The sequence below is a fragment of the Hyposmocoma kahamanoa genome, unplaced genomic scaffold (assembly GCF_003589595.1).
Source record: "Hyposmocoma kahamanoa isolate Upper Pololo Valley unplaced genomic scaffold, ASM358959v1 80, whole genome shotgun sequence".
Classification (NCBI taxonomy): Eukaryota; Metazoa; Arthropoda; class Insecta; order Lepidoptera; family Cosmopterigidae; genus Hyposmocoma; species Hyposmocoma kahamanoa.
In genome coordinates this window covers 659190-680673 of record NW_020654051.1, presented here as the reverse complement: position 1 = coordinate 680673, position 21484 = coordinate 659190, and the positions used below count along the sequence as shown (strand labels likewise).

Genomic DNA, 21484 nt, shown 5'->3' with positions numbered 1-21484 from the left:
TCAATCACATCATACATTCATATTGTGAATGTAAAATCACCAAAAATAACATTTAAAAGAATCAATAAAATGAAGCTCGTAGCCGAACCGAGCCGTAGAGCTCAGTTGACTGGGCGCTCTCGCACCGGGCGGACGTCTACGCTGCTACGAGCTACGCCGTAGCACCACGCGAAACAAAAAAAATGTGATCGGCCAAAATGTGATATTTACACTTGGTGGCAAAATTTGTTGCTAAAAAATTTTTACTTAGTGATTGTGACTGTGTGTACAATGGAGTGGCATATAGTGGTATTCTTCGTCTGCTTTGCCGGCGCCGTGGTTGGCAATCCGGCTAAAACAGGTCAGTACTATTAATAAATAATTTAGTTTCCGCATGGATGGCTCGATATTCATATTGCTTATGGTTCGGTAAGAACAAAGGGTCTGGATCGTGCTGTATCGGGAAGGGATGGCTATAAATGTCATTCTATAGAAATATAATTTTTATCGGATGAGTACCATTACAACACCTTTTACAAAAAATTATATACGCTTAACGTTGCCTAAAGTAAGATTTGTATTTCAATTATATTTTATCACAAACAAGTGCTTAAAAATTTAAGCTAATGTTACACTTCTAATACCTAATAGATTTGGTTTAATTTTTTTTTTATTAAATATTCACTAAACTAACAAAATAAGAAAGTTAACAAAACAACAAGCCGTTCATTACTTTTATCTTTGAATTCAAATGTATAAATTAATGTATGTAAATAAATAATAAATAATGTAAATAAATGTATAAATTCTATAACGGATTTTAATTTAATCTGAGCTATAATTACGAACAATCAGGACTTCTCTAATAATTACGATGTATTTTACAATTGTTTAGTTCGTATAAAATAAATTATTAACCGCTTTACAGGTTTATGAGAGATATTGTTATTATGAAGAAATAATGAAATGCAACATTGATAATTATATTTGAATGTTAATATTTATATAATGATGAATTAATAAATAGTACCACAGACAAAAGCAAATAAAATACATATTCCCAAACAATGAAATAAAGTGGAAACACCGGTTTCCCCCTCGACACGCGCGCAGCTGCAGTCGATGTAGTGTCACCGAACAAGGGAGCGAAGTGCATCGTCTGTCAGCCGCCGCTCCATTTGTCGCGACACAATGTTCCAGCGTGAAATGTTTATTTAAATGCGTGACTCACTTTTTGTGCAATTCATTGTACGAAAATTTATTAATTGCTATTTTTTAATGTAAAAATTGATATGGTATTGAATTGAATTATGTAGTTGTAGATGTGTGATTAATTGTCCGTCCTTTGATCATAGGTCTCCATTAAGTTGGGTTAAGTTCTGTACACCCCTCAAATATAACCACCAACTCGTCCATCTATTTGAATACTGTATAAACTTTTAATCATCCTGTACACAGAACTTCAACCTCTCTAACTCCGAGCAAACTTATCGTAAACAAGTAAATGCAACGGTCCCATCGCGTTTGCACCTGGTGCCGCTTCGTCTAACCTCACTTCGTTCCGCCTCGACTCGCCGCACTTGTCACATTTGCAGTCTAAAATAAACACAAGTACTTTCTTCGCGTTCACAACAAAAGAATGTTAAATCTCATGAGTTTTATATCTAAACAAGTATCCATTTAAAAGACGATAGCATAATAATGCTTTAGAAACCATTGGGTAACATTGCAAACTATTCCATAAACGCCATTTAATAAATTTGGTAACATGCCAGGTAATGGAATTTTGAGCGTCAACCCTTATACGTCCCACTGCTGGGCACGGGTCTCCTCTAAGGACAGGTTGTGGGAATGTCACACCATTTCCAAGGATGTTTTCCCTCACTGTTAGCGAGACGTATTGTACCTAAACATTCATTAATAACACACATCAAAAATGTATAGGGATCAAACACGTTTTTGCCATTTACAGAAAATCGGGTTCTTGATTAATTATTTTTAACATAGATGGATATTCTTTGGTCAATTAATTAATTTGAATTTGAAAATGAAAATGACCACAAGAAATCCATTGGTGGTAAAATATTTCATTAAAAAAACCTGATTTACAGTCATTAGCAAAAACGTGATTGATCCCTAGAAACTTTTTATGCGTGTATAATTATGTAATTGTACATGTCAACCTCTCAATAGTTCTCTCGCTGAAATAATAACAATAAACATGTTTATAATTAAATATAAAATACATTACACATAGAGTTCAATACCAAACAGTAGTAATGGGAAATAAAAAATTATCTAACACAGCAAAATAGCGGAGTGTTTCACAGTGCCGCAGATATTCTGCTCACAACCTGCCATGTTCCAAAAAGAAAAAACACACAACATGTTACATACACCTGTGTCCCATTGCGGTAGGCAGAGACCACAAGCTTCCTCCGTTCACATCAGTCTTAGTCAGTATTAGAGCTACTGCTCGAGCTTTGAACACTTTCATAAAGAACTCTACTGAGCTCTTTATGAAAGAGTTCCTCAAGGTAAATACTGCACCTTACCTATTTCTGGCGTCAAGCAGTAATGTAAGCATTACTGCGTTGCGGTTTAGAAGAGTAAGGGTGCTGGTGAAATTACAAGCACATGGGACTTGTCAACTTATGTCTCAGAATGACGCGCGTAGTGGTAGTGCCCAGAACATCTTTGCGATTTAAAGCTCTGAATGGCACTGCAACTGTTATGGACAGGCGTGTCGCTTACCACCAGACGCATGACTCGTTCGTCCCGTCACTTGGTATTATACAAAAGTCGCTACATACAAGCGCGTTTGTTCTATGTACTTTTAACCTGGCCTTTCTTGAGGGCATCCACAATCTGTATACGTCAAAGAATACTTCTCCACACTTTTCTATCCACGTTTGTTCTGTAAAATTGTGCTGTCAATGTAATGACATGCATCATTTCTACTTAACCAAACCTTCGAAACATTGACTTTTCTAATCTCGTCACTACGTCGTTTTCCACATCACAATTTTACTTTGTACAAACCAAACTAGCTAACAAAATCGCAATACTCATTACAATGTGCAATGAAACTATTACAATTTACAAAATTTACGACGAACAATTACAAGGAAGTCATTAAAATGCTATTAGAATTCATGAAACTTCAACAACAGAATATTGCTCTTGGAACAATGTACGTTCTTAAATATGAAACGTTCTAGATCTGCGTTCCTAATGTCTATCTATGCATTTACAATTCGCGTGCAACTAGTTTGCTAATTGAGTTTACGTAGATAATTACCACGGATACACCACAAGGCTTATTATACTTATAATAATTGTTACGTAATGGAGTATCAATCTGTCATCATTAAAGAGATCTTTTGTGATGACAAGAATGTTTCTGGAGGGGCAGGATCATAATTATAGACTAATTTGGTCTTAAAGTGAAGAAACCCGACAATTAAATGAAAATAAACACAAGAAAATTGACTTTATTTTACATGCAAAAGCACATTATGTAAATATCTTCGTCATGTTTGTTACAGAAGGGGCCTTACTTAGAACTCATATGTATAAAGCTACAAGTTTAGACACTTAAAAAACACTTAAAAAAATAGAACGCATACTTCCCGATATGGTGGAAAAAAGATATTTATACCGTTGTACGCGGGTAGGCTCCAAGGCAAAGAATCAAATATGAGAAGACCTGAATGTGGAAAATGTAAACGAGTGATCAAGGCCTGCAAAAACTATAATACATGGGGGGGATTTTTGTGCATTTTTATGAGATACATCCTGGTCAATTTTCGCGGGAAGTAAAAAATGTTCGAAATTCCAATAAACAAGATGGCCGCCCTACAAAATTTCAAAGTCTCCTATCACGGAAACTATTAGAGATAGGTAGGAGAGTACCAACCTTCGTAAATAAAAGATGCAGGACGATTATAGACCTAACCCTAGCGTCCGAAGGAGCTGTAAATCTTGTCCAAGACTGGCACGTGTCCGAAGAAGCATCCTTCTCGGACCACAGATGGATAAGATTCAACTTAGAAACAACCATCAAAGAACAACAACCGAAACGGAATCCCCGAAAAACCGATCGTAAAATATACATTGACAAACTACACCAGAGCCTTGGGGAACCGGTAGCACCGGGAAGACTACTGGACACAGCACATATAGAAACACAGGTTACAGGACTGACATCAAACATATTGAGCAGCTATAACTCCGCATGCCCACTGAGTGAACCTGCCCCGCGGCAAGGCCAACACTGGTGGGGACCTGAGCTTGAGAGGCTACGAAGAAGGGTAAGGAGAAGCTTCAATAGAGCAATGAACACATGCGCGGATGAGGACTGGGAAAACTACAAGACGGCCAAATCCAAACTAAAAAAGCGCATACGATTCAGGAGCACCGCGTCATGGCGAGGCTACTGCGGGAACATAACGTCTTGTGCACAAGCGAACAGAATAAGGAAAATCCTAGGCAACTCAAACTCAACTGAGCTAGGTTCAATACGCAAATTAGACAACACATACACAACTTCCCCTGCGGACACGGAGAGAACCCTACTGGAAGCACATTTCCCAGGATGTAGGTTCGTCCAAGACGTAAGGTGCGAAGAAATGAACTACAATACATCGACCCATAATTGGCGATATGCTGAACAAGTAGTAACATACGAAAAGACAAAATGGGCAGTAAACACCTTTGAACCGTACAAAGCTCCGGGCCAAGATGGAGTGTTCCCCGCTCTCCTACAATGGGGCGGGGGGACACTGGTCCAGCACCTGGTCAACATCTTTCAGGCCTGTCTAGCATTCAGCTATGTGCCCTACAGCTGGCGAGAGGTAAAAGTCATATTTATACCGAAACCAGGTAAAAACGACTACACTGACGCGAAGTCCTTCAGACCAATCAGCCTCACATCGTTCTTTTTGAAAACATTAGAAAGGTTATGTGACAGAGAACTGAGGGATGGAGCGCTTAAGAACATACCACTACACGGAAACCAACATGCATACAGTCAAGGCAAATCCACTGAATCAGCCCTACATGCCGTTGTGGGCAAGATAGAAGTGGCCCTCAAAGACAAAGCAATCTGCCTAGGCACCTTTATCGACATTGAAGGAGCCTTCGACAAAACCAACTTCTCCAGCATTCAATCAGCACTGAGGAGGCACGAAGTGGATGAAGTGCTCATCAGCTGGATTAGCAACATGCTAAAATTAAGAACAATAAAAACGACAGCAAATATGACCCCATGGGCCATAGTAGCGAAGGGATGCCCTCAAGGAGGGGTACTGTCGCCTCTGCTGTGGAACATGGTCGTAAATGACCTCATCATTAAATTGAACAAAGAACATTTCTATACAGTAGGATATGCTGATGACATAGCTATACTGGTAACAGGAAATTATGCCAATGTACTCTGCGACATTACACAAGCTGCACTCCGGATTGTGGAAAGATGGTGCAGGGCATATGAACTATCGGTAAACCCAACAAAGACGGAACTAGTAATGTTTACAAACAAAAGACTACTGGGTAACTACCTACTACCCAAACTCTTCAGTACAGAACTACAGATATCAACCGAAGTCAAGTACTTGGGAGTAATACTGGACAACAAGTTGAATTGGAACAAGCATATGGACAACAAAATTAAAAAAGCCACTATCACCTTCTGGCAGTGCCATAGAATGGTAGGTAAACAATGGGGACTCTCACCCAAAATAACACTATGGCTCTACACAGCAGTGATAAGACCCATGATCAGTTACGGCGCGATAGTATGGTGGCCACGAACCAAGCTGACGACCGCAACCGACAAACTGGAAAAATTCCAAAGACTAGCTTGCATGGCAACGACCGGCTGCATGAGGACAACTCCGACTGCGGCCCTCGAAGCGATGCTGGACTTGCGACCCCTCCCAATGTTCATTAGACAGGAAGCGGCGTCAACAGCAGTGCGTCTTAACAGAGCCGGCCTTTGGAAGCACATGAGGACCCCACATACAGAAATCCTTTATAAGACAGTCAATGAGGAACCGCTACTGGAGGCGGCTGTGGATAGGATCCCAAAACAATACATCTTCGACAAAAAATACAAGATACAACTGTTTGAAGATCCAAATGAAGGACTGAACCCCAAAGAGGTCCGCGTCTTCACCGATGGATCTAAAACAAATTCAGGAACAGGTACTGGGGTATTCTCAGAAGACCTCAATATCAGGATATCAACACCGCTTGGTGACCACAACACAGTATTCCAGGCTGAATGCATGGGCATCAAGTTAGCGGCAGACGCAATCATAGCGAGAAGAGTAAAGAACCACTCCATTCGAATACTCTCTGATAGTATGTCAGTACTTCAAGCACTGAACAGCTATGACATAAACTCAGGGCTCATTTATGAATGCCATCAAGCACTCATGGAGGTATGTATACAAAACCACTTAACTCTACAGTGGATTAAAGGACACAGCGGCTCACGGGGCAATGACGCAGCAGATGAACTAGCCAGAAAAGGGTCGGAGACGGACGCAGTAGGACCAGAACCCATTGTGTCCCTCCCCTACCAATGGTCCAGAACAACTATACACAAACGTACAAAAACTTCACATAATAATACATGGACCACCCTTACGGTTTGTAGACAGGCGAGGGAAGCACTCCCAACGCTCAATGCCAGTCTATCACGAATATTAATTAAACTCAACAGGCAAGAGCTTCGCACTCTAACTGCCGCCCTAACAGGTCATGGTCCATACAATAAACACCTTTTCAATTTAGGTATCACAGACAGCCCTCTATGCAGAGCGTGCATGGAGGGGGAGGAAACGGCTGCGCACATCCTACTACAGTGCTCCGGCGTGGCCAACTACAGGGCAAAGTACCTTGGAGTGCCAAGGTCGCTCCCCGAAGTCTTCAGCAAACCGAGGAGGCTGCTGAGATTCCTTGAGGAGCTTGGGTGGCACGAGTAGGACCCTACACCCACCACACGCAAAATAGGCGCCTTGTCGTCGAGTTGCGGACACCAGCCCGTTACACCAAGTACCACGTACCAAGTAGGTAGGAGAGCTCGAAGGAATGTCATAGAGGGTAACACTGGTCAACTGTCTAGGTTAAAAAAAAATTCAAGATGGCGATTTCAAAATGGCGGCCGAAGAAAAACTTAAAAACTTGCTGCGATCCGGCTGAAAATTGGCATGCGAGGGCAGATAAAAATTTGCGCTAATTCGATTGAAAATGGATATGTCGGGGTCTTTATGAGTGTTTCATAATAGTTAGCGGTTCAAATTTATTTTTCACCATTTTTAAATATGGCTTTCATACAAACTTTTTTACAAAAATTTCCTCTAATTCGACTGAAAATGACATGGTATCATAATTTGGGGTAAAAATTTTGTTTCCGCTGTATTTCGATATAGCCGTAATTTATTTATGTAACTTGCTTTGCTCGGACTGAAAATTAGCACGAAAAGATTTCTAAGATTGTTTGATAATAATTAGTGGTCATAATATATTTTTGTAATTTTTAAATATGGCCGCCATTAAAGAGCTACTTAATGTTTTCTAAAACAAAGTCCTAAGTACCGAGGCCGCAGGCCAAGGTCCACTGAGAGCGAAGCCCGAAGCTTCCGCACGCCTTCGTATGGCGATAATTATATACGGAGGCGTAATAGATTATGAGTACAAGATCTCACAATTGTAAAATGTACAGGGCTCGTAATGTCATATAGGTACTTGAATATGTGCATGACATTGTCTCTGATCATAGAACTCTGCTATTAGTATTACTTTGTTAATGTTTTTTCTTTTCATTAACATAACTGTAACTGACCAATTTATGGACCTCATTGTCTGAATTAAAAATAAAATAAATAAATAAGTCTAATGACGACACTTCACATGGCTACTTGTATTTGATTGCTATTGGGTGTTTATACAATACTGCTATGTAAATAATTAAATAAATGAACTATTTTAATTTGTGCCACTTTTCTTAAAAGCAGCGAATTATTGTTTAGACGTAGCTAAGAAGTTACGCGCTGAAATCCAGATTTGTACAAAAACTAGTGCACAATACGAACTGAGCTAAAGGTATAAGAAATAGTAATTCGAAATGAGAAACACGGATACTCATTAAAATGTAATTAAGATTCCAGTTGTGAATATTCCGCTTTAAGCGCTGCAGCGTTTAGTGTGCCTGGGGTGAGGCGAGGCGACGCAGAGGCAACAATGCAGCGCAGTGTACTCCAAGACACTATTCTAACTTCAAGTTTTCGAAGTTGTCTCCTGTGGAAAATGTATTACTATGTAATTTAATGTTAATTCACACTTGATACTGGGACTTACGAAGGAATTGTACGTGCTGTGAGTACTCACTTAATTTATGTACATAAATTAACGCTTTTTCAACAAGTTTGTATAGAATATCAAAAGACAACCGTTGTTTGGAAGAAATTGCGAAGAAATCAATCGGGAAAAATAATGATGGAAATAGGTAGAACTCGAACTCGAACTCGAACAATATTTATTTTATAGGTACGCAAATCACGACTAGAAATTAAGCTAGAAATCATCAAAGTAATTAAACTGTATTTACTCATTTGTATTCCAAATTTCCCTAAGAATAACGAATAAGAAACTCTAGAGGTCAGGATACACAGACATACTACGCAACAGTCTCACGCATAGTTCGCGGCGGGACAGTGGCGTGAAGGCGGCCGGTGTGATACCAAAAGCAGCCATGATTCATTTACTATATAGATTTTGAAGAAATCACCATATCGCTATCGGATAGTGACAAAGAAAAATTGTTTTGCTTTTAACAGCATTACGGAAACAACGCAAAAGAAATTTTGATCGAATTCATATTGAAACTTAATAGAAACACACTCAAGAATTTAAAAAAATACAACGCGCAATCCCGCTAAAGCCCCACTCCCGGACCGCCCTCCGCATCTGCCTCTCTGCGTGGACGGGTGCAGAACTCAATGGAATACTATATACTATATCGCAGGCCCGCCGCCGCCCCGCGTTCTCTCCGGGCCCCGCCCGCTCCCAGTCCGCCTGTTTGGCCGCGCCGAGCCGTCTCCCGGTTTCAAAAATTTCCGAGTCCGAAACCCTTCCGCTGCCGCCTCTGTGTGACTAGCACATTAGGGTTGCTCTTTCATTTACAATATTTTACTTCAAATTTTATACATCAGGACAGCCTGCAAAGGGTCACCACCATTTTTTTTTTGTTATCAAAATACGCAGAAGCTGCATATAAACATTGGGCCTGCTTCATTAATGGCAAATTTTGAATATCAACAAAAAACTCATTATTGAAGAGCGTGCATTACCCCTCAAATAAATGTGTGACTTTCAGAGTGCAGAATGCCATAACACCTTTCTGTTGTGAAAGATATACTAAAAGTTTTAATGATAATTATAACCTATCTACGCAAACATGGATGCGAGGAGAACCGCAAAAATTGACCGCAAACCTCAACCTGTGATATAGTTTTGAGTTGATGTGCTGTGAAACTTGCTAAGAAGTTTTAGTTCGCCCCTTTGAAGCCTCCGGTGGCCATCAAGCGGCTGTTCCACCCTAAGGTGTCGAAAGAAGCCACGTTGGTAGGCTCCTTGGTGCGACGCTCCTTGACAAACCTTCGGTGAAATTTTTTAATTGTAGTTAAATGGATACCTGCATTCATCAAGTAGAACTGTTTTTTTTTTATTTTCTTCTATGTTAACTGTATTTATATTATAACATCAGTGGTATGCCAATGGGAGAATGGTTGCTTCTCAGGTGAGCGGTCGATCAACGGTTCGAATAAATAGGGCAGCAGCAGAGCTCCTTGTAAAAGAGTTCGTCCAGGGAAGTACTGCCACCTTACCTATTTCTGCCGCCAAGCAGTATTGTGAGCATTATTGCGTTCCGATTTAGAACAGTAAGGGTGCTGGTGAAATTATAGGCTTATTATAGGGGACTTGTCAAATTGTCTTAAAGTGACGGGCGCAGTGACTGTGCCCCTCAGATCTTTGCAATTTAAAGCTCTGAGTGGCACTGCAACTGTTATGAACAGGCGTGTAGCTTACCATCAGGTGCACGACTTGTTCGTCCCGTCACTTGATATAATAAAAAGAATCAATACTCAATTTTTTATTGCAAAACCATAATGTATACAATAAAATTTTAATAACAGAGAAAAGACCAATACTATGGACTCCGTCGGGCACGCAATACAATGGAAGGGAGTGAGTGACTTCAATTTCAAAACCACATGCACTAATGAATGTTACGTAGCAATACCTCTTGCTTATCGTTAAGAAAAATGTGATGACACCGGCACATCGAAGACTGTCACTTTTAGGAGACCTGTGCACAGTAGTGATAATGATAGTGGATGATAATAACGATGAAGTAACTTTATTATATACCAATTTATTATGTTTCATGTTTATACTGAAAATTAAACAATGAGTCGTAAATGCTTTAAGCCACATACAAAGCATTAAAGTTCCAAGGCGCCGTCGCGGAATCGTATCGACGTCGCAACGAAGTCGTCAAAGAGACGTTTGCGAAGTGCATAGCAAACACCAGATCATTTTACCATTACGAACTTCCTCGTGCCTTACATTTGATATTATGTTCGTATTTGTTACCAATGCTACTATACTATTCCAAATAAACAACTTTGTCTCAGACAAGCTACATCTTAATTTTTAGATTTATAAACATATTTTAATTGTGTTGTTTTGCGTTACTTTTATGTGTTTTTAAACATTACATGACTATGGCCGAGGGACCATGTAGGTACTTTATAGTCCTCTGTAGTTAATTCATAGACACAATTCACATATTTATTTGATTTTGTATTGCTGAAGCTAGGTAAGCAGAAGTAGCCCAGTGAGAACGGTTGCTTTTCTTAAAAAAAATACCCTTCTTATTAGCATCGCCGTAGTCAGATAATGGTGCAATGGTTCTTAATAAACGTGTTCTACAAGTTCTGCAGAGTTATCGCTTGAATGCAATTAATGAACAAAGCAACAGCAGCTACGCAATGAGTTAGCAAAGCGGACGTGTTCCGCGTAATCCTGTATTTCTCTTAAGCTTGCGTCTTATTGCTTTGATGATATGCATTTTGCAATTAAATGACTTGCTAATATTTTTGAAGAAACAACTGCTAAAATATTACAACTCTCTTGTGATATAATATGTACATCATCATATTCGTCAAGAATCAGAGGCCACGATGACTTACTGTAAAATGGTGATTTCATACGTTTTGCAATAAAATAAGAGAATGAATGAAAGAAGATTGACAAATCAGAAATATAAAGCAAGAGTAAACGGGCAAATTGGTATAAGGACAATCTAAAGAATGGTCATGCCAAGAGTTAAACCTTAACCGACGAGATAAGTGTCAGGATCATAGCAAATGGAAGGCAGTTTCTGCCTACGCCTATGAGAATAGGCCGTTATATGTATGTATATATGTGTCCCAAACATTGCTAACCTTCTTTGATATGCAGGTTTTATCATCATATTTTACTTCGCTATTAACAAAAACTATAGTAATTAAACATCAAAAAATGTCGCACAGCAATGGCACTGTTCTACCACCGCTCTACTAATAAAACAACTCTATATCTACTTGCACAACTGCGTGTTCCACTTGATTGCCTACATTAATCACTGTTTGCGGTTATTGCAATAAGCAAATACTGCAAACGTTATACGTTATGTACTATGAACGTTCCGTCTAATGTGTTTGGTTCAAAGACGCTTTGTTGTAAGTCATCGGATATAGCCGGTGCGGAAGCGGATCACGAATTTGCTCGTCTTCCGCCTTGAGCGTTTTCACTCCCGCGTGTTGAGCAAAACAATAGAACGCCCAAGATAATGAACATTTATTTTAACTGACTTTTCTGCGTCTGTAGTTTTAAAATTGTGTGTGGTCCAGAGTTGCTAAACTAGGCCAAAACAATGTACATGAATCATGACGTACTTACTGCTATTTGTTTTTTTTTTAATAACTACAATCCCGTCAAGGTTTATGTTTTAAATGTCGACTGAAAACTTTACAAAATAAATCTAGTTACCTAACAAAGTGAACAAAGATTACAAAAGTACATGAAACGCGTTCGGACTTGTTATACCATTCAATTATACCATTAATGGTATAAGTGGCAATAACATGTCCCATTTATATCTGTAATGGTGTGGCACTAGTTTATTCCATTTATATCATTGGATTGTAAATAACAATGGTATAACTGGGATAAACTAGTGCCACCTATACCATAAATGGGACAGGTTAGTACCACTTATACCATTAATGCTGGTATAACTGGTCCGAAGGCCACGAAACGGACAAATAGACAAAGAAAATAACAAACAAATTAGTTTTTGACGAGTAACTGTAGAAGTTATTTTATCTTTTCGGCCCATTATTAACCACTATGGAGAAAAACTTTGTTTTAGTTTTGAGATCTGCAATAAAGATTATTACTAGTTCCTCGTGTTGTGGGAGATAATGGATTTCAAAGTGACACCAAGTGTTAAGAGAGTGTACCTTAATTTGGGTTTCTGACGTTTTTAAACGAATACGTAGCACTTTGATGGCTTTGACTATGCCACCGGATAAAAGGGAAAGCTGAAAGCTCTTAACCCTTAATTACGAGCTAAGTAGTGAGTTTGAGGGCGTTCAGGGGCCCCTAATTTTCTTGAAACCATCGAGACTTCATTAAGATTAAATTACAATTATGATTATATTTGCATTCTGCAAAGGTCTAGTTGCAATGGCAGTTGAGTCTCAGTGGAATGGCAGTGGTGGCATATTCATTCATTCAATACTAACGATCGATGTTGCCGTATTAAAATTACCATGGAACTATTCGTTCATCTTAATTTTTATCGCGTTTGAAGAATAGTATCTCGATGGCTAACCATTATCAAGCCTCTAACTCTTAACTTTTAGCAGAATACTAAACGTACAAAAACCTGCCTACAAAACTGAGATGATTGATAATTGCTAGATTTAGAGCCCAGGCTGCTGGAGATTTTCAGCCAAAGGATGATTTGACAAATAACATCTAAAAATGAACATTTCATTAAACTTTCTCTAACTCTTCAAATTTATTTTCGCCTATCTACCGGGGCAAAGTCGGTTGTTTATTTTAAAAATAACTAACGATGACAATGCTAGACTGCCCTGCAGAGGATTCAATTCCCGTGCCGGGAGAAATGTTATGTATAGTGTGACCTACATTTATTCCTCTCACGAGTTTGGGTGTAATCTGTGGTTGACTATGTGTGTCCACGGTATCCGCGATGCAGGGTTTCCCTAGTACGGGACTATGAATGTGTGTCAAAATAAATAAAACAATCCAATAAAACAATTAAAATTTTTATGAATTCAGCCATGAAACTTAGGACCTTTAAAAGTTTGTTTGAAAAAAAAACAAATATTACGCTATTGATATCCGAAAAAATAGTTCCATTTCGTATATTAATGAGGTATAGTGGTAGTTCAATCGAACATAATAACATGTCCAAAATACCGTCGTCACCAGTGGAATGGTCATAAAACATTTTGTTATAAATTTAATAAGTAGTCGGGCTAGTTTCAATTTAATACGCTACATCGTCCGCTAACGTTTCGTTACAAACCTAGCCCTAAGACATTTAAATCACGATATAACAGCGGTAGTGGCGAACAGCGACCGATGATAGCATGAATGACAAGAAATACGACACAGCTGACGGTTTTTGTTTCTCGTAAATTCGGTTATAAAGAGGCTACTGCGTTTATGGTGGACTTTATTACTACCCACTGGACGGAGCAAAAAGCGATGAAGCGAGTTTACGGTGGCGAAACTTTACTTCCGATACTTACAAAAGGCGTACCTGAACGAGGTTTTATGGGTTAATTACTTGACCGCGACTAGTATTGGGAAGTAACGCATTAAAAGTTCGAAAAATGTCAACCTTATAACACCGTCGTAAGTTTGAAGATCTGGGGTCGTTTTCCAGGAGGATTTTAGATAATTTAGAAACGAACTTTTCAACATTAGTTCTGTTCTAAGTGTTCTGAGTTGTGCCCTATGAGTTAATTTCATACTTTAACACTCGTAGTACTGGGAATTGATGAACTGCCTCCGTGGCCGAACGGTTACCATGCCGGACTGACACGCAGAGGTCCTGGGTTCGATTCCCGGGCCGGGAGAAATATTTGTATGGCCTACATTTATTTCTCTCGTGAGTTTGGGTGTAATTTGTGTTTGTCTATGTATGTGTCCATGGCACCCGCGACACAGGGTTTCCCTAGTGCGGGGCTATGTTGAGTGTGTGCGTTGTTATTATTAAAAAAAAAAAAAAAAAAAAAAAAAAATTACCAGGAGTGCCATAGCACAGGACTTACCTAGTTTAGACTTATGCTTAGACGTATAGGGCTTGACAATTGTGTCAGTGTCTCAATGTGACAGACGCAACGGCAGTGCAAGATCTTTGCGATTTAAAGTTCTGACAACTGTCATGGGTAGGCGTGTCGCTTACCACCTGACGCACGACGTGTTTGTCCTGTCACTTGGTATAATAAAAATATGTAAACATTTTTAAATTCCTTACTTCGAGTGCAGGCGATTGGTACGTTTGCCCTGCCCATTATTATTATTATTATCTTATCACCTCTCCGATGATCTTTTTAGATCATCCAACCCGTCTTTTGATGGGTTTTTGAATTTTGTGTTCATCCGCAGTGGGGTCAGCGAGTGAGGTTGGAGAACCAGCGAATCATTATTATTAGTTTCCCTGATCCACTGCTTTTTAGCCTTTCCATGTTGGCGTAATTTAATTTATTTACTTTTAATTTTGTTGTCTTACTAATTACGGAACCAGTCCGCCGAGAAAAAGAGGTTTTAAAAAGGCACTTTTAGTCCTTTTACAAGATTTAATCACTGAAAGTATTACAAGTTCCATAGATTTACTTACCTTAAAACTAATTAGGATATGACGAACGATTGAGGGAGAGTGCCCTCTAAATTTCGACACTGCAGTTTTGGGAATTTCGCTAATGATTCACTGGTCGTTCGCAATCACTGTTGGTGCGCGACGTCATTGTGAAAGATAAGCATAGGTAACTGCATTGACCCAAAGTTTTGCAAGTTTTGCGTTCTCGCATCACCTATAGCCAACATTTGAAGTGTGCGTCGAGACTACACTGCAAAACATATAACAAAATCCCTTTCCATGAAAAATTCTCACATAACTGAATTTTGGTAGCCAAAGGACATGTACCAGAGCTACGTTTTAAAATGAACACGGCAAACGTAGCAATTCTAACAATCCAAAATATGAAACGCTATCCGAAAACGTCGTGTACAACAAACATTTCCGCATACTCAGTTTCGCCGAATAATTTCTCTAAACGCGTAACATATATTTGCATACATGTGTATTTGTGTGTTTTGTTATGTAGTTACATTGCTGCGACAATTTCTAGTCTCTCGTACACAAGTCTATTTGGAAACATACTCGGCTGTATTGGGTAAAGGAATGTCGATCTTACACCATTTGTTACAAAAATATTCAACACAGTTTAACACACATTAGAAGCACAAGAGCTTCTTGTGAAAGAGTTTGTCCAGGAAAGTATTACCACCATACCTATTTTTGCCTCCAACTGCCACTGTGGCCGAACGGTTACCATGCTGGACTGCCACGCAGAGGTTCCGGGTTCGATTCCCGGGCCGGGAGAAATATTTGTATGGCCTACATTTATTTATCTCGTGAGTTTGGCTGTAATTTATGGTTGTCTATGTGTGTGTCCATGGCACCTGTTATACAGGGTTTCGCTAGCTAAGAGTGTTTGCGTTAAGAACAGGCCAAATTAATTTGCGTGTCAATGGAGGCCCATAAATAATAATAATAATAATAACGCACACACTCAGCATAGCCTTAGCATTAGGGGAATCCTGTGTCGCGGGTGCTATGGACATACACATAGATAACCACAAATTACTAGAGAAGTAAATTAAGGCCATACAAATACACTCCCGGACACATAATTCGAGCCACCTCGCATCAGTATTAAATGCCCTAAGCTTAAACAATGTTCGATTGATTAAGAACTATCCTAGGCAATTTTGAAACTAGTATATTGAAAGTCTTTTCCATAAGCCCTTGTTGTAAATTTGGACTTGCAAAACCGGAGGAAACCGTTTTCTTCGATGATAACACTATTTTTATATTCTAGCCCTTTAAGGCAAAAACGCGAGGTGGCTCGAATTATGTGACCGGGAGTATATTAATCCCGGTCCGGAAATCAAATCTGGGACCTCTGCGTGGCAGTCCGGCATGGTAACCGTTCGGCCACAGCTAACACGAGGCAATAATTGGAACGATAGATTAGGAAATCTGCAAAAAAGAGCTGTTTTTGGCGTCAAGCAGTAATGTGAGGGGTAAGGGTACTGGTGAAATTACAGCACATCGGACTTGTTGACTTAGTGATCGTCAGATCTTTGCGATGGTGGATGAGTAGCACTGCAACTTGTAGTGTTATCATGTTACTCACAATTCATCCTACATATTCACATTCATTTTTGTGGCTGTGGGCAAGCTTCATCGTCACTTTTATCACCATTTTGGTCAACTCCATCCATTGGTTTACTGGTTACGAGCCCTCAAAATCTATCTCCTGATAAACCTCATCTTTTCAATCGCCCTTTTTACTATCTTCTACACTATTTTCGGCGCTATAATTTGTTCGATATCGCACACTTTTTCCATCTATTTTGATTATTTTTCTCCATTAATTACTTAAATTCGAGCTATAAATTAATTTTTCACATTTTTGACACATTTTGATGTGTTTGTTATTCCATTGCTATGGTGATTTTTCCTTCGGACATGGGCCTATTGAGATTTTCCGAATTAAATCTTTCGCTAATAGCCTCATTCTCTTGGTCTGAATTTAGAACTTTTGAAAATACGCAAATTACTTTAAAAGCTGTCATGCGCCTGAGAGCGGACATTCTGACATCGGGAGTGACAGCGGGAACACTAACCGTAACACTGTACACTCACCGAATCTTGCGCAAGAGTTCTTCTAGAAGATAAACACTAACCGAATCTTCCGCAAGAGTTCTCCTAGAAGATAAAATTAACATACAAACTAATCTGCACCCTTCGGTGGGTCTCATCGCTATGCGCCTCTTCACTGCGCACCTCGCCGGCGTCTACTTGTCCACTATTTAACACACGACACACTCCTCCATACTCTAATACTGTCTCCACATTGGTAACCAAAATTAAAGAATTGTTTCTTGGCTTATCATTTTTTTTATTACATCCATTATTTTCGTCGCTACACGACACACTGTCATGGATAGGCGTGTCGCTTACCACCAGGCGTACGACTTGTTCGTCTCATGTCTTGATAGCATAAAAAATTTGCAATTCCTAAACTTGGTAAACGGCCTGTGTCTTAGGACTTGGAGATTTTCCAAACCGATCATAAAAATTAACAACCTTGTACGCGGAAACATTTACGTCACCGTAGGAAGTTGCTATTTTAAAAATAGCTTTATTACATAGAAAATCCTAATTGAAGTCATCATATTGAATAAACTACTCCTTCGTAAGGCTTTCCTATGATAATAATGAGAAAAATGCAGCCGGAAGCTTGACACCCTTTCCAAGATGTGGCGTTACTTCACATCGGGGCCGAGTAATAATTTGACGTTGATTAAATCAAACTTTAATAAATAAACAAGCCTTTTCGAATTCACACGAACTCAAATTCAGCCTCGAGCCACTCAACGAAGCTACTTAGGAAATTAAAAAAATACTAATTTGTCGTTTTCAAAGTAAAGAAACAAATAAATTTTTTTTTAAAAACACTACTATTTTGGGAATTTTACTAGTGTTGCGTATATTTCACGCAACGCCAGTGTGTGTATTAAATATTATGTAAAAATTGGCTAATAAAGTCTGGTATTTAATTCATCAGTCATTAATACGATAACTCACATATACGTCAACAGCATTCGGAAATGTTCGTTCGTGTTCCCGAGCACTCCCGATGTTCAATGTTTATTCACTACATCTATACGGCAGTTAAGCAACAAACGTTACATACGCGTACATTTTAGAACCCCGTATGCGTCATTTATTTACCTTCTGTCGTTTGACATCGCCACGAATGCTCGCTTGGAAATTGGAATTATTACATTTGCTAAGACGGCTTTGCATTATTCTCAACGCTCGAATGTCGCTAAGTAATTGCTTGTGACTTATTCGAGCTGCTATACTTAGACTGTTAAATTTAAACTTGAATTCAAAAAATCTTTATTGCATAAATATATGAATTGCAAAGATCGAACACTCAGAAAAAATTACTTCGGTCCGGCTGGATTCGAATGAACGTCTTCTAGCAAACCATGCCAGATGCTATGCCAAGTAAGCCACGAAACGAACCAGCGGACCTTACGAGTTTTTCTACGTGTTTATTGCTGATCTTTGCTTTTTTTACCGACTTTTTATGCCGTAAGGCGTTACAGCATAAAAAGTCGGCCTGATGGCGATCAGGTGCTAAATTTATTTCTTCATTTATTTTTTCTGTGTGTTCGATCTTTGTTATTGATATTTATAACAAACTAGTGGAGCAATTTTTCAAATAATAATTAAATATTATAAACTTGAAAATTCAAATAAATTGCATTTGAAATTGTCGCATCAAATCAATACCTTTTCTATGTTGATCACGACGTCATCGTTCACACCACAACACTCTTACTACACTGTTCCGCATTTTCCAAAAATAAATACCGCATTTCTAATTAAATGTAAAAATAAGTCAACAGTTGATTAGTTCTTAATTAATTGAAAACCAATGTTAATATTTTTCATTATAAATTTCGAGCTCGTAAAGCTCAATGCGGTATGTAAAATAAGTACACCTGTCTCCCATTGGGGTAGACATGAACCATGAACCTCACTCCCTAAGGTCCTGACAAACCTGTTCCACCTTCTCTACTCGCATCAGGCTTTTCTTCTCCTGTTTATTCCTCTTACTTTTAACTTGGTCATTTTAAAGAACGTTTCCAACTTGATCAAGATGTTACACGCCAAGAAGTATAACTTCACGAAAAACATCAATAATAATCAAAAATACAGTAAAATCATTATAATCTGTACGTGCAATATTGTGAGAATAGAGTTATCATAAATCATGTTAGAAAATTCATAATATCCGAATTTAAATGTATGGTAATTAATTTTTCCATTTCAATCTTATTATTCAACCAATACTAAGTACGAATAAATATAATAATTCCTAGCACATTCGTTCATGCTTAACGTGACAGTACGTTATACGTAAGTTTCGTGTCCCGCTGTCCCCAAAATATTTAACAATGTCCCGCTTAGACAAAACAGGACACATGTGGCATTACCTAAAACAAAATGGCGCGAAAGCGAAAAATATATAAAGCTTAGTCTACTAGTTTTTTTAATTTTTAGTCATTTTTAATTAATTTTTTTAATCATTTGACATTTCGTAACCATCACAAAAATGTCTTTTATTTTTTTTAAATAATAAATTTACAGAATTCTCGTTCTGAGGGGAAAAATAATGGTCACGTTATTCATGCTATTCCACTAAGACTAAAAGAATATATTTATATCCGGATTATGACTCTAAGAAATCAGATATTTGTTTACGATGTTTTCTACCGTAAAGTTCGCTATAATATTTTTGTGAGATATACTCAATAGTAAAAGCATTGGCAATAAAAGCAATGATCTCTCACGTGATGTGATTAATTGAAGTCGATGTAAGATATCGATAGAACTTAATCCTATTTTTTTAAAACCAAATTTAAAAGCTGTGACTTATTTAGAATACGCGTGGCGCACTATATATTTTCGAAATGAATAACAAACAAATAGTATAAATTGTCAGAAACGAATTTATTGTTTCTTAAAATATTCTATGTTACCGTTACTGCACTTTTTCATACGAATGAACCAATTTTGAAAACATTTATGCCAGTCCTGACAATCTCCGAAACATATTTTTTCTCTTCGACAGCCTCTTCAGGTGATGAAAATCGTAGACCGCGTAACTGGTTCTTAATTTTTGGAAATAAATAAAAGTCACAAGGTGCCAGGTGGGGACTGTACGCGTGATGGCTCATAAGGTCAACGTTGTTCACTTTCAAAAATTCATTTCTCTGTCTGGCCGTGTGAGAACTTGCATTATCGTGGTGCAAAGTGATACGGCGTTTACGGTTATTTTTGCAAACTTTGTCAATAACTTCCGGCAAACATATGGTACCAATCACTATTCACGGTACAACGATTCTCCAAAGCAACAGCACGTGTTCAGTTTTATTTAAAAAAAAGCAATCATCCGTTTAGAGGCACTTTGCACGCGCGCCACTTTGGTTGGTTTCGGCTCATCTCGAAAGACCCATACGCTCGATTGCTGCTTTGTTTTAGGGTTGTAACTATAAATCCATATTTCGCTATCTGTTACTATGTCCCAAATTAGACGCCCCTTTATTAAATTTTGTGGGATCCACCAAGAGCACAGCTTTTTCACACCCAAATGTTTGTGTAGCATTTATTGATTGTATTTCACTCATGCCTATGCCTAAAGATGCCCGAATCTTATGGAATGTCACATGCCTGTCTGTTTTGATCATATGGCGCACAGCATCGATGTTTTTGTTGTGCACAGCAGTGAACGGGCGACCATCACGAAAATCGTCACTGAGATTCACACGACCGCGTTTGAATTCTGCAAACCAGCTATAAATAGTCGTGTTGCATGGTGTTTCGTCGCTAAAAGCAGTTTGAAGCCGAGCAAAACTCCGCTGAGCTGTTAAATTACACTCAAAATCGTAGAAAATCATACTACGAAAATTTTTATGAGTTAAATCCATAGTGATGAACACAACCAATTTCTAAAATGACGTCACAATGTAAAAACAAGTGACAGTCAGGTGAAACAAACTGTATTCTACAGCCAAAGAATTTCATTTTCAAATGTAGTAATTACTTTATAAATATTATTTATGTAAGTGGCCAGTTCCGGAAACTTATAGTGCGCCCTATGTATAATAATAATAGCATACTATGTATATTTTACGGGCAATTTGATAAGCCCGGTCGCTATGAATAATGGTCAGTGTCTATTAATAATGCCCCCATCAAATATGCAACGCAATAAAAACTGCATGATTAATGATCAGTATAAATAATGACCATCCTGTCTTGGTCAAAGTAATAAAACAAATTAACTGTAGTGCTTTGGTAACGTTAAGTTAGGTTATTGCCTGCGTGAGGGTCGCACTCCCCCCGGGCGTGCATCTGGTGTGTTATGCTGATGACACCCTGGTGGTGTTCGCCGGAGGGGAGGACTTCGAGAGGACCATCCGGCTCGCTGAGCTCGGGGTTTCTCGCGTCGTCGAAAAAATCGAGGAGCTGGGTTTACGA

General features: G+C 38.7%; 1 protein-coding gene across 1 annotated transcript in view; it reads left to right on the top strand.

Annotated features, from left to right (window-relative positions):
• The first annotated feature begins 246 nt into the window (after positions 1-246).
• LOC113233754 overlaps positions 247-21484 on the top strand; it is a 177659-nt gene continuing 156421 nt past the window's right edge. The window contains exon 1 of the mRNA XM_026468944.1: positions 247-340. Coding sequence (XP_026324729.1) covers positions 271-340 — 70 coding nt within the window. The 5' untranslated portion in view covers positions 247-270. The remainder of the gene's footprint in view (positions 341-21484) is intronic.